Source organism: Genypterus blacodes, unplaced genomic scaffold (genome assembly GCF_046128005.1).
Source record: "Genypterus blacodes isolate CSIRO-AG114 ecotype Tasmania unplaced genomic scaffold, CSIRO-AGI_Gbla_v1 ptg000058l_1, whole genome shotgun sequence".
Lineage (NCBI taxonomy): Eukaryota > Metazoa > Chordata > Actinopteri > Ophidiiformes > Ophidiidae > Genypterus > Genypterus blacodes.
In genome coordinates, this window is record NW_027466870.1 from 3187984 (window position 1) to 3202422 (window position 14439).

General features: G+C 46.4%; 1 protein-coding gene across 3 annotated transcripts in view; it reads left to right on the forward strand.

The window, feature by feature from the left end:
* Positions 1-14439, forward strand: part of ptprsa (protein tyrosine phosphatase receptor type Sa) — a 190901-nt gene that overhangs the window by 165172 nt on the left and 11290 nt on the right. For all 3 annotated transcript variants that reach the window (XM_076153086.1, XM_076153085.1, XM_076153087.1), the window contains 6 exons: positions 1183-1280; positions 3703-3826; positions 5566-5741; positions 7490-7609; positions 9479-9633; positions 11618-11903. In XM_076153086.1, coding sequence (XP_076009201.1) covers positions 1183-1280; positions 3703-3826; positions 5566-5741; positions 7490-7609; positions 9479-9633; positions 11618-11903 — 959 coding nt within the window. The remainder of the gene's footprint in view (positions 1-1182; positions 1281-3702; positions 3827-5565; positions 5742-7489; positions 7610-9478; positions 9634-11617; positions 11904-14439) is intronic.

Below are 14439 nucleotides of genomic sequence, written 5' to 3' on the forward strand. Positions count from 1 at the left end.
TGTTTAACAGGAAGTGGCAGTCGGAGGAAAGACGCAGACACATTTGCATTACGCTTGCTTTGCATCGGCTGGCTGGAATGCAGCAGCTCACTGTGTCACTCAGCATCACTCACACTTGTCGATCCCTAAACAAACCCCTCCTCCCTCCTGCCCCACTTACTTCCATCCTCACCTCACATCCCACGAGCGCCAAGCCACACACACACACACACACACACACACACACACCCCAGGTCACGGCTCCATTCCAGAATAACCACCTTGTAATAAAGGCGACAGTCAAAAGGAGGTAACGTGAGAGCAGAGGAGGCTTTCAGGGAGACGTCTTCAGTCTGATGTGGACAGTTTGATAGCGTCCCTCCGAGCTCTCTTTCTGCTTTATTGTGGTGCTATAATAATACAATAAAAGCATTCTTAAAGAGCCCACTTCACTCAAATTTCCAAATGTGAGCATCTTCTCTTGTGCTGTTCTCAGATAGTGATCCAGTTTCTATTCCAAGTCACGCTGAAACAAATCTCATTTACTTTTTGATTCTCTTTAAAAAAAAAAGGCTCTTTCATTTTTTAATCTGATTTTATAACCTTTTTATCTTCTTTAATCCAAGTATTTTAATCTTTAATCCGTCATTTGCCAAGCCGTTAAATGCTTTCTTCTCCTTCGCCTCTGAAGCTTGGAGCCGTACTTGGCCCGGGTCTGTCAGCGCTGCGACTGGGGTGGAAAATTAATAAAAGATCTGGTCAGTGGGTTTAGACCACCAGTGTCTTTGGCAATAATCAATCAGACCTTGACTCATGCGGTGGCAGAGTCGCACGAGTGGGTTTGTTCTGACCAAATAAGCGAGTTTCTGTCCTTTTCATGGTGCATTAGTGGGTATCAGAATGTTTGAGCTCTGGCCTGGTCCAGTCCAATTTGTGGTACATCACTAGTGGATACTGTTTGACATTCATGGCGTTCTGCACCAGCTTTCCTCACTACTAAAACCCAGCAAGAACCCCCCATCCCTCCCTCCCTCCCCTGCCTCGCCCCCCCTTATACGCCACAAATGGTTTGCTGTGTGATCATGTGTGGACCCGGCTTCTTTGTTTGCTGTATCAATACTCTGTATCGTAATCGTTCGCCTTCTTCACCTCTGTGTCGTGTGTTCTCTCCCTCTCTCTCTCTCCCTCCGCTTGATGAAACAGGTATGATGAATCATCCTCCCATCCCCATATCGGAGCTGGCGGAGCACACGGAGCTCCTCAAAGCCAACGATAACCTCAAGCTCTCGCAGGAATACGAGGTGAGTGGGCCCGAGGATCACCAGTCAAGAGTTTATCCACGTTCATGTCTGATGGTTGGATTCCTGGAGAGACATCAGAAAAGTCTCTTTCTCTTCAGTTTAGGACGTGACTCTTTCTTTAACCTCATCTATGACATACCTCCAGTCTTGCACTCTGGCAGCTCCTGGACCCCCCAAAGAATGTTCTCTAAAGTCTCCTATACTCATCTGGTCAACCAGAGAAAGAAGACGAAAATGTTTGTCGCCAAAGAAAAAAGCTGTCCTTTGTGTTTTCCAGGTTTACACACAGAGATCTGATTAACATAACGTAAGGATTTTCTATCCTGCAAACAAGAGATACAGAACTCCATTGATGTGTTTTATGTTTTTTGGGGGGGAAGTAAACAGTCACACTCAGGCTTTCACATTATAGCGGCGGTGGCGTGGTGGGAGGAGAGGGGTGTGTGTGGAGGGGGTGGTGGGGTGTTTAACGGAGCTGTCTGAGCTTTGAGACGGCGCTGGTTATAAATGACACCGGAGTTGATTAGAAATCAGGAGCGCTGAATCAGCTCTCGTTTGCATACAAGCAATAACCCCTCCTCGCCTTCTCTAAATCACCGCGCCTGTCAGCTCGCCGGGCGCCGGGCTATGGTCGGGGGGGAAGCGGGTACACACCGGCACAGATTGCCGTCGTCTTGCCTGCCGGTGGATGTTGGTGGATAATGACTTCTCATAGCGCTCCCAATATTTCCTCGTGTATCTATTATTCATAAATCCTCGTCCGGGGCTGTAAACCAAATGGACGAGCGCCGTCGCCTTTGTGAGGGGAAAGAAGAAGGAGACGTGATGCCGGAAGTTGAGGCTTTGTCGTAGCTACAACTTTAAATGACTTGGCTTTGAGAGGGACTTAAACCGCTCTCCCTCCCTCCCTCCTCTCTCTCTCCCTCGCTGTCCCTTCGCGCGGCCGTTCCCCAAGAGAAATAAATGACCAAATTAAGTGGAGAAGTGTAATTTTAATTTTGTTATTTTCTTGATGAATGGCTGCTCGTCCGCGCGCGCCAGCTTGCCAAGCGCGGCACTACGGGGCTTTGACTGATTGGTTTGTAGCCAGGCAGGATGTGAGGGGAGCGAGGGAGGAGGAAGAGGAGGAGGAGGAGGGGGGAAGACTCGGTTAATGATGAAGCTTCAGTGACGCTAGGGAGAGAGAGAGAGAGTAGGGTGTCACAGCTGGAGAGTGGAGCTGAAGGGGAGATGATGTGACATACATACGGGTACAAAATGGCAGCAGCGGTCCTACCTGATGCTAAAGGATTTGTTACACGTCCTGCAAATCCCGTTGTCTTGACAGCAGCTGTCCGTCATCCTCAAACTCCTCTCCTCGGCCTGGGAGGAGGAAGTTCAACTGGACCAACGTATATATGTGTAATTCAGAGTAATCATTTGTGGAAGTGGTTTTCTCTTCCGGATTGCTTACAGAAAATGAGTCAGATCGATACTCGGGAAAGGCAACATGTTTTAATTGAGTGGGAGAGAAACCCACCCCACCCCCCACACACACACACACACACCTCGTCAGCCTTAAGGGGAACGAAAGAGGAAGGGAGAGTAGTGGGAGAGTGGCTGAGCGAGGGCGACAGAGAGAGGGAGAGCAGTGTAAACATCAAAGAGGAGAGAGATGGGGAAGGAGATAAAGAAGCGGGTAAATATAGACGGCATTTAGGCGGAGATGGAGAGATACAGACGGAGTAAACAGGGAACCAGAGGGATCCAGATAAAGAGGGGAGACGGACGCAAAGCCATGGGAGGCAGGACAGAGGTCGAAACAGAGCGAGGTCGTGTTTGAAGATCTGTTGTTTCAGCGTAATGACGGCGTGCAAACTATTACACGGGGGAAGCCGGTCGGCCATCAGCTTCAGTCACTCTCCATCCTCTAGCTTGGAAGCTGAACCCCCCCCCCCCCCCCTCACTGCCCACCGCCCGCCTTCACACCAGACGCCTCTGAGCGAGCGCCGAATCGTAATGGAATACTAAATTACCCCGACAAGGGAACAGAATATTTATCCGGGAAATCTTGTATATCAGAGAGGCAGCTGAATCCGTCTTTTCGAGGGCTAATACGGCCCCCCGTCCCCCCCATCCCTCCCCCCTGCTGCCTGCCAGTCGCCCGCACCCTCAAGGGAGAGGAGGGAGCCACCGCCTCTCTCAATATTGTATTATACGCCATCATGCGCTCACTACATTAATGATCTTGATGAAGCGGCGTGTGCAGCTGCCGTGAGTGTTTAATCCAGGCAGGGAGCAGATTGTCATGATACTGCGTCCTGTGTTTGGTCTTCCTTTTGTTCAATCCCTCTCTCCCTCTCTTTTTGTGTGTGTGTGATAGTAATCAGCCTGCCAGCCTCTTGTAATTTCTCCTTTGTGTGTTTCTGTGCCTCCCTGACAGTCCATTGATCCCGGCCAGCAGTTCACCTGGGAGCACTCCAACCTGGAGGTGAACAAGCCCAAGAATCGCTACGCCAACGTCATCGCTTACGACCACTCGCGTGTTATCCTGGCTCCCATCGAGGGTAAGGCTCACCTGTTTCCACACCCGGCAGCTTTCACCGCCTCGGATGTAAGCTCAGTCTATTCGAGACGTTGAATAGAACACAATAGAATAGAAGAGAGCAGACAGGAGGGTTCGGCTTCAGCGGCTGGATTCAGGAAAGAACAGAGAAAGACAGAAAAGGAAAGAAGTGTTGTGACTGGGCTTGATTACCCAGCGCAGCAGCGTGAAGTCAAATTCAATAAAGCCTTAATGAAACAAAATTGAATAATTCATCGGAAAATGAACTGAAATTACATTTGTTTTGAAGCCGGGATTCAGTTTAGCGGAGCAGAACAAGTCTTTGGTCGGCTAATTTTCGACTCAGCCCAGCCTTCATCAGCCTGTGGGGTCAGATGGAAGGAGGATCTCTGCCAAGGAGCAGAAGGAACTTGTTTCCGTTTCGACTGACCGCTGGCCTTTTCAGAATCGCTTCGCCCAAGCATGTAAACAATCCGTCGGTTTGCATTCAGCGTATCACCTGGCCTCCTTCTTTCCCGTCCATTAAGCACCGAGTCTTCTTTCCTCAGCGGAGTGCCAGCCGTGTGTGCGGCCATTGTTCGGCTTGTTCCTTTTCGAAGGACGCATGACGGGAAACGAGTATCTAGGTCGGGCTTACAAGCGCAAGGATCAATGACGAACCAAACAAAGATCACCTGGAAAACGACAAGGATACTGAAACGTGGAAGACATGCCTTTAGCTTTCCTCTGCGTTTTGTGCAGCGTGAATGTAAACCGACTGCAATTGCGTTGTTTTTTCACCGTTTCCACCAACAGATCTCACGCTCTCTCCACACACACACACACCGCTCTGAATCCTACAGTCAGAAGGGCTCTTTCTCTCTATCCTCTAAGTCTCCTGGGACATTGTCAGAAGTAGTCGGCCCTCACTCCTCACATTGTTCTTGGGTTGCGTCACCAGCGGGAGCTCTCAGCGCCGCGGCAACGGAGCCAAACTCTACTACAGTTCTCTCCCCTTTGTGTCAGCTAACCGCTCCAACTCCATTTCCACGACTTCCAATCGTCTGGCCAATTTTGAGGTTGAGACAACATGCATAACAAAATGATCCCAGTGAAAAAGGAAAACTAAAAGCTTTCGTCCATAAATACATAAATTAATCAAGTCTGAAATTTCTATTTTACACTGCGGTGGTTTTGCTATTAGTCGCAGCAGTAGAAGAATTCATGCACGCCGCCATTCTCTGTTCACTTAGCTATGACTAAAGCCAAGGCGCCACACTCGGCTTCTACAACGTGGGGTCCGTTTTAATAACTCTCTCTCTCTCTCTTTCTTTTCCTCCTTTCACTTCCTCCCTCCCTCTGTCTCTCTCGCTCTCTTTCTCTCCCCACGTATCTCTTTCTTTGCTCCGGTTGTCCTCGCTGTTAAATTAGCCTAGTCGAGTGTTTCATTGTTTGTCGCTTGAAGTGAGGAGACGTCAGTCAAAGAGAAGTGACTCCTCGCGCGCAGATGCTGTTTTCAAGTCGGTTAAATGAAGACGGCCCATGTTCTGCCTGTCTTATCCCTGTTTGACGCTTTGTATTTGATGCACTATAATCACGTTTAGAAGGACATTGGAGACATTTGTACTCATTTCCCATAACAAATTCAAAGGATTGCATGGGAGTTAAGTTACAGCAAACATTGACAGAGGCATAGTTATCTTCTCTAACTTGTTAATATGTTCTGTCTCTCAAATCTGTCCTACTATTGTCCCTGTCCAGGTATCACAGGTAGCGACTACATCAACGCCAACTACATAGACGGCTACAGGAAACAGAACGCCTACATCGCCACCCAGGGTCCATTACCGGAGACGTTCGGGGACTTCTGGAGGATGGTGTGGGAGCAGCGAGCGGCCACCGTGGTCATGATGACCCGGCTGGAGGAGAAGTCACGGGTAAGGACTCTCTGCTGCGATGCGATGCTCTGATCTCATCTCATTTTATTTTGAGGCTCCCCTCCAGCGTCCTCGCAAATGGCTCTGAAATTTAGTTTTTCGAAAATAAACCTCAAAAGCACAGCACTTGTTTACCAAACCAAATGTGAGCACCAGCTGTGGAAATGGCACAGATTTACACTCTCTCCTTAATTTCCCAGTTGCACACCTGAACCTCATTGGGAGGTAATCAGAGATCTTTTTGCTTTTTTTTTTCCTCTTCTCTGGTCTGGAAATGGATTGAGTTCAGAGAAGCGTGGAAATTTACACGCCATCATGAAGGCAGCATCAGATGGTGGTAAACAAGAGTAAACTTGAAGACGGCCTCACCGCGTACCCCCCTGATGAATTAGGCTGCCTGTCCGCTGAGAATGTCTTCAATTTCTTCGCATTTGCACTGGAAAACAACAATCTGCCGCACATTCCATAGAACGCAGACAGCTGAGCAAGATTTACTGAGCAGCAGGAGAGATGTGACAGGAAATCAGGAATAAAAACAAGTGATTGATTGCGAAATGGCAGTGGAGTTTTTCCAACGTATCCCTGAGATGTTTACGTTGAGACAAGTTGCTACAGCAACCAGAGAAACGTGTGTAGTAAGTGGGAATAACGGCGTTCAGCAGCCGTAGACTATTACAACAAAGAAACCAAACAGTTGTGATAAGAATCTGGCGTCTGTGACTGTGATGGTACTTTGCAAAGCCTGTTGGCTGTGTTGACAGCTGCATCGCCGCTCCATTTGCAGATGTTGGCGACAAGCCTTTCTGTAAGCAAAGTGCACATTTCTTTAAAAGATGAGATGTAAACGCGGCTGCAGCACCCTCAGGATGGATCCAGGGAGACAATACTCTGCCCTATTAAAGCAGCGGGAGGAATAATCGAGAAAAGTAAACTCCAGCGTTTCGTCCCGTCAGTCCGAACCCGTGTCAACATCAGGTTCACTCACTCCAGGTGTCTCTGCTTATCATCCCTCCTTCTATCCATTTTCAATTGTTTACCTACCCCCCCCCCCAACATGAGCGATCCACTCCTGTCAGACATTATCAGGATTAGCAGGTGGTAGAGTTTGAGTGTCAGCTCGAGCAGGAAATGGGAGAGAAAGTTGGAGAGCAAAGCTTCTCCCTCACTAGCTGTCACATCTCATCAGATGTCCACCGGTGCCTCACACCCCATATTGAATGAATCTTTATTAGGTGTTTTGACAGTGGAGCACTGCAGGGAAGCAGCTGTTGTTTCTTACCATCACTTCACTGGACAAGAAACAGCAAATAAACTTCAAACTCAGGTACAAAATCTATGTGGCATTTGTTTAAAAAAAACTGTTTCGCTCCTACAAAATGAAGGAGAACTTTCCCGAAGAAAAACAGATCGACTTCTCCGACTGAAGGATCTCCATTTTGATGAGCTGGTGTTAAACGGTGAACTTCACGCCACAGTTACAGTGTGTTAGGGAGCCGTAGATGTGACAGTCTGGTCACATCTGTGAGCGGTGTTGCTTCCGAGAAATAGAACGATGCTACTCTGGTGTTTATCGTCAACACCGCCTGCTGCTTTGGAACCTCAGGGGGGCTCAGTGGAAGAGATGGGAGGGTGTGTGTGTGTGGATGTGGATGTGGATGTGTGTGAGCGGAGACAAAATTCAGAAGAATGTTCCGGGTTTACGTCTTTATGATTTGTACTGACTTGTCCTCTTTCTCTCTCTGTCCCAGATTAAATGTGATCAGTACTGGCCCAGCCGTGGCACAGAAACCTATGGTATGACTCAAGTCACCCTGCTGGACACCATAGAACTGGCCACCTTCTGCGTCCGCACCTTCTCCCTGCACAAGGTATGCAAAGATATGCTACAAACCCTCTTCTGTTCAATAATTATTGCTGTTTAATTCTCAGGTTTCATACAATATTCTCCATTACATTCAATATTCTCATGTTTACAGTCAATATTCAGTATCGTCATGTTTCCGTTCAATACTCGGTGGTTTCCATCTTGATGTTCTCTGTTCTCATCACATTTTCTCAGGTTTCTGTTCAATATTCTTACATTGTAATCCCATAATCTCAGATTGGACAAAAGACAAAGACAGGTTGATTTGATTTCCTCCAAGCCCCCACACACACTTCCACCCTGATTGTCCTTCCAGTCGGGTCCTTTTATCTCGTCCAGCTCTCTCTCTCTCTCTCTCTCTCTCTCTCTCTCTCTCTCTCTCTCTCTCTCTCTCTCTCTCTCTCTCTCTCTCTCTCTCTCTCTCTCCCTCTCTCACCTCCATAGATCATCTGTTTATGTGTGTATGTCAAAGTGAAGCACTTAGCCAAAATGAGCAGGAAGACAAATTCAATATACATAATTGTCACAGACACACACACACTATCTCAGTCAAACATACACACACACTATGTAAATACCACACACACATGCCGATACAGCGCTACGAGCCGCGGCAGAGATGAAAACCTCCAGAAGCGGTGTCACACACAGATCTAAATGCACATAGAAGTGTGTGTGTGCAGACAAATATGCATGCTGTAAACACTGCACACACACGCATACATACTGGAGCTCACCTTGTGGCCATGCAATACAAGCTGTGAAACGCGTCTGACATTTTAAAGACCAGACATTTGCAGAATGCGCCTGTTTGCCAGATAGCGGCGGAGCTTAAGTGCCCGCTGCCTTTTTAACTGGGGCGACAGCAGAACAAGGGACGCCGCCGCAGATCCCCGATGGTGACAATAACACCGGCATCTACAGCCGGGAACGCTCTGAAGCCGGCTGGTTGACATTCAGGGCCGTTTGCATTCCGCCCGCTCTCAGCCTGCCCATATGAACCGTCCTCGCTGTGATCTCTCCCTGAGCCGCGTTTCACTCTCCCACTCGGGAAAAAAACATTTTGCTGTGTTGGTATCAGACAGAAGCAGCAGCACACACACACACACACAATCACACACACACACACACACACACACACACACACTCAGTCCATTTACAACGTAGCTACCTTGGTACCAATCTATATGTATTGTGTGCTGCACTGATGCAAAATCGCCCTCACAGATAAATTCCATATGTAAAACCTAAATGTTAGAGAGAGAGGGAGAGAGAGAGAGAGAGAGAATGTCTGCCTGGATTATGGAAACACAAACCCCGGTAATGTCCAGGAAAATAACAACCAGGTCCATTTTCTTTTCATTACACGCTCATGTATGAATTTATTCGTCAAGGACAGAAAACTCCCTCCGTCTAGGAGGACAAAGCGTGGCACTGATATGCAAACAGCTCTGCCATTAGTGGAGGAAGAGGAGGAGTGACGGACATGGAGATGTACGGCTGGATTTGTTTTCTTTCTCTCTTCTCGTCCTCCTGAAAAATCCTCCTCGGGAAAGCAGCTTGTGTCTTTGATACGTCCACAGTTCCGTGTGAGGCTGGAGCTGACAGGCCCGGCTCCTGTAAAGTGTGTGTTGGCCGTGTGTATCTGTAGATGTTCTGAGCTGTAGCAGGACAAGAACATGAGGGCTTACAGCACAAGCAGACTGAGTTGTCGTTGTGGTGCCAATCTGATGGAGAGATTCTGGTTCTAAGAAATCTTTGAATCAGTGACAAAATGCACCGACTTCTATCTGAGTCACAATTTTGATATTCGTGCTATACACAGTATGAAATGCCTTTTTGAGCCTCACCTTCCCCTGTACCTTCTCTCCAGAATGGCTCCAGTGAAAAGCGAGAAGTTCGCCAGTTCCAGTTCACTGCCTGGCCCGACCACGGTGTCCCAGAGTATCCCACCCCCTTCCTGGCTTTCCTCCGCAGGGTGAAGACCTGCAACCCGCCCGACGCAGGACCCATCATCGCTCACTGCAGGTCAGTACACACAGTGTTGTGCGCCTGTAAAGACTTTGAGACGTTGTATGTGATATTGAGCTACAAATACAAATAAATTGAGTCGTCATGAATCAAATACTTGCCGTGCATGTTGACAAGGATTTCATTAACAGCCTTACTCTCTGAAAGTAAACTCCTTTATACATTTCAAACACAGTATCCTTTAAGCATTCCATTTGCATAAACATATTCCACTTATTCCAGTAAGTGAAACAAGTTTATTGTGTTCCTGCACTTAGTGGGCACAGGGCATTAAACTCTGATTAAGTTCAGGTCCTTTTATTTTCACACAGCCAGACCAGAGAAGTGAATTTCAACACAGCTGAAAATTATCTCTGAAAATGACACTTTGCTGCGCGCCTGCTGAACTAATGTTGCACTTCAGCTGCTCTGTCAAAGTGATGTGTTTATGCAAGAAGCCATGCAGGAGTTTATCACATGCAGATTTCCTTCTACCCCAGTGTGTTCTGAGGAAAGATGGAGGACGAATACGTTTGGCGAGATGTCCAAAGGTTTAGTGATGGCCATCGTAAACCAAACTCTGGAATTATCTTAAATCATTTGACATTATCCTACATCGTTCCAAGCTCAGTCCTGAACTGAATTAATCTCATTCATCAAACGTCATTGCAGAAGAAATCTATCGTTTTAAGACGCAACACAAACGGAAATCACTTGTGTGTGTGTGTGGCTCTTTCTGCAGCACAAATACGAGGTTAGAACATTACATTAGCAGGACACTCCCCCTGTACAGTGTAGTACATACATAATACATCACGCAGGCTTCCCACATGGATCCAGCGCTGCACTAAATCTTCCTCTGACAGTTCATGTGGTTCGTGTTTGAGGTAAAACCTGTAACACGATTCATCTCTGGAATCAGTCTGCAAATATGTGTTCTTCCGTGAAAGAGATTCATGACGTGATGTGTACAAAGATCCATACGCTGCACATCGCATATTAAGTATTCTCCACTAAAAAGAGAAAGGGACAAAGCCTTTTAACACTTTTTTGTTGTTTAGGACAATATAAAACATAAGTAGACCTAAATATAATAAATCCTGCTCTGGAGGAACTCGTGTCCCCAGCATAGACGACCATAACACAAACAAACAAGCTTCAGTGAATTGCTTGAACATTACCATAATCTCCATTAAAGAGATTAAGACAACTGGCCAGCTAGGGGGCACTAGAACCGAAATGGCGTTCAACTAAACTTTTAATTATTAAATATCATTGCCATTAATACACACGGGGACCAAACAGTGCTTGGTTGCATCTTCACACAGCAAGAAAACAGTTTACGTATTCCCTACAGAGCTGCTCTAAATAGCCCAGGTCTACAATGGCAAACAATGGCTGCTGTACCCTCACACACACACGTGCAGACACACACACGTGCACATTACATAACACACGCACACGCTTTCTTAAACATACGTTGAGCTTTTCTTTTCTTCTCTGGTCACATCATGGTTCTATTTGAAGTATCCTGCTTTCATTATCTCTACCACTCTCTGTTTTCTCTTCTTTTCCCAAAAGCCTCAAAATAATCCCTCCCCATCTTCCTCGCTTCTCCCTTTCTTTCTTTTTTTTTTACTCCTTTTGGCCCTTCCTGCTTTTAGAAGCAGTAATTCTCCACCGGCTTATTTAATTGGAAGTCTTACTTTTTGGCTTGAAATGGAAACTCCAGTGAGTCACAGTGGAGTACGACGCACAATAAAGGGAAATGTGACACCTTACTCTGCATTTTCTTCATAATTGTTCTCTTATCGTTTGGTCCTTTAGTTTCATATTCCATCTCTATCGGTCTGTATAACTATATCTGTCGTTTTCTGCAAAGTAAGTGGGTTCTATCTGATTAATGGAGTACAACGTTTTGGGAAAATCTAAATCCTGAAGTCCCCACGTGTGTTTGTATGGCAAACCAAACCAAAGTCCTCACACTCTCTCTATCCTACAGCGCGGGCGTGGGACGGACAGGCTGTTTCATCGTCATCGACGCCATGCTGGAACGCATCAAGCACGAGAAGACGGCCGACATCTACGGTCACGTGACCCTGATGCGCTCGCAAAGAAACTACATGGTCCAGACGGAAGACCAGTACAGCTTCATCCACGACGCGCTGCTGGAGGCTGTGGCCTGTGGCAACACCGAGGTGGCCGCCCGCAGCCTCTACTCCTACATCCAGAAGCTGGCACAGGTGGAGAGCGGCGAGCACGTCACCGGCATGGAGCTGGAGTTCAAGGTACAGAGAGTTTAGTGAGAGTCTTTCTGTCTGCTAACTTAATTAAAAGGTACAAAGATTTAGCTTTTCTTCAACTACATTTGAATTTTTGAACAATGCTAAAACTGCTTTTAGCTTTAGACCTTACAAGCAAACTCGCAAAACTTACAAACCCAGACCATGAGCCGCATTCACTGCAAAATACAATAAGAAAGAATGTGAAAGCTAAAGATGTTCGATCAGAAATTCCACGTGTTGCTGTTTTGGTACGGTTTACTGCCAGGAAGTGGATGAGAATGGGGAAAAATCAAAAGTGTAGCTGACTGGCGAAATTGGAAAAATATGGTTTGAGCCGAGTGCAGATGCAGTTTGCAGCAAATCCTCATAGCTCAGACTAACTGCACTTGGCATCAGACAATAAGCAAGTTCGATTTGTCTGTGCACTTACACGGACATAATGGAAACGCTGAATGAACAAAGTCCACCACCACAGTAAAGTTTCAAAAGTTCTCCGCGATGAAGATGCTTCTCTCGACCTAACTGGTACAGAAACAGCAGGTATAACAAACTTAGAGGAAACCAGCCTTGCTTGACATCTGTTTCTAAGTTTACACACTCAGATGACTGGAAGGCAGATGTGCTTTATTTTCTGAACCTCACTTCAATAATCTAATCTCTTGGACACACTCCGTTGGATGTCTTATTGTCTTTGCTGCAAAGCTGAGGAATGGAAATGTTGAGGTTCGACAGTATTTGGGCACATTATTCATTTTTTGAGGATTTGGAATAATATGCTTAAGTAAAGAGAAATTGGTTTTAATCTAGCTGCCACGAGACAAAGGATTTCTAGCTGAAGGCGGCATGGATTTGACTCAGGACTCGGGAGGGAAAGAATATGATTTCTCACAGAAACTCATGACAAAGCACTAAGTCAAGACAGACACCCGAGCTCAGAGTTAATGTGCGTAGATCTCCGCGAAAGATCTTAAAAATCATCAACTTCAGATGCTTCCGGCTCCATCTGCTGACCTTGAATTCACTCTCAAATCATCTGTCTCCTTCCCTGCGGCACCGAAAATAACGACGCTGTTGTGTTCCAACCTTTTCCTTCTTTCTTTCTTTTAAAAAAAAAGAAAGAAAGAAAAGTCATTGGCGCTCATCTGTGATGGAATCTCCAACACCTTCTGTAACCCGGATAATGCTGAGCTGGCGTCAGGAGTCGAACAGGGATTAATAACATCCACACTACAGTCAGGATAAGGAAGAGAAGTGTGTGTAGGGAGTGTGCGCGGGTGTGTGTGTGTGTGTGTGTGTGTGTGTGTGTGTTGGGGGGTGTAAGTAATTAATACTTGATGATGACAAATGGGGTGGATGGCGGGGCAAGTGGAGGGAGGGACAATTGGCTAATGAACAAAGGGACGACAGTATGCTAAGTTGGCAGTAAAGAAGTGACTCGACAGAATGCTTCACCGTAGGGACGGGCACAGGGGGCGTGGCCACCCAGGGGAGGAGGGAGGGGGTTTGCGGGGGATACAGACGTACCGACTTAGGATGGGACCAAAATGGGATCCAAGGGAATTATGGCAAAGGAAGAATGAACAGAGGAGGGATTTGTTGGGTAACTTGTGAATGTCACTTTTTATGGAATGTGTTCATGAATAACAAGCACGTTTCAGAGGGAGACAAGATTTATGGGCCTAATCCACACGCAACAAACTATTATTCAGCGGCACGAACGCAAATCACAACAGGACGGAAAAGAGGAGGACAGCTGGTAATCAGGGAAAATCAAACAGCAATTATGCCAGTTAGAGTTGTGAAATTACTGCGGACCAAGATGGTGAAAGGGCCCTTCAGTATTTAACCTGCACTAATTAATATTTTTCATATTAACATTGAATCACATCTGAAGTGGCTCACTGAGTATTATCCTCCTTTCATTGGTTTGATTTCAGACGCTCCATAAAACGCAGAATTTTTGCTAGTTTGTTAAACACTGCCCCCTAATGGCCAGAAAACAATGATTTAAAACAAAGAAACAATCAATTAATGTGTGTTACATAGAATGACGGTAAAGATCTGCATTGTAGTTACACTTTAAGCATAACTGCCCTTTATTATGTCACACACACAGTTGGCCGCTAGCTGATCCACACACAGTCCTGACATATTCTCACCGCATGATCGTTTTTATGGTTATAACTTTGGAGAGCAGTTGTCTAATGAGATATTACGCAGATTCTTCATCATTCATAACTGACTGACGTTGTATTTCTGTTAGTGTTTTCGTCTCCACTAACTCCTGACGAACACGTTCCTTCAATGTTGACTTCCTTCACCAGCCCAGTCCATTCATATAATCTGCCCGGTAACAGACACTGCTCAACACGGCACACAGCTGTTGGAGATATGGAGATTAGAGCAGCACAGACTCAGTTACACAGTGAAACGTGGGGGAAAGCAGAACAATGAGACTAAAGAAGAGAAGAGGAAGACTTCAATGAGACTGCAGAGTTTGCTGAGAAATCTGTGCCATTTGATTTAAAGTTCACATCTA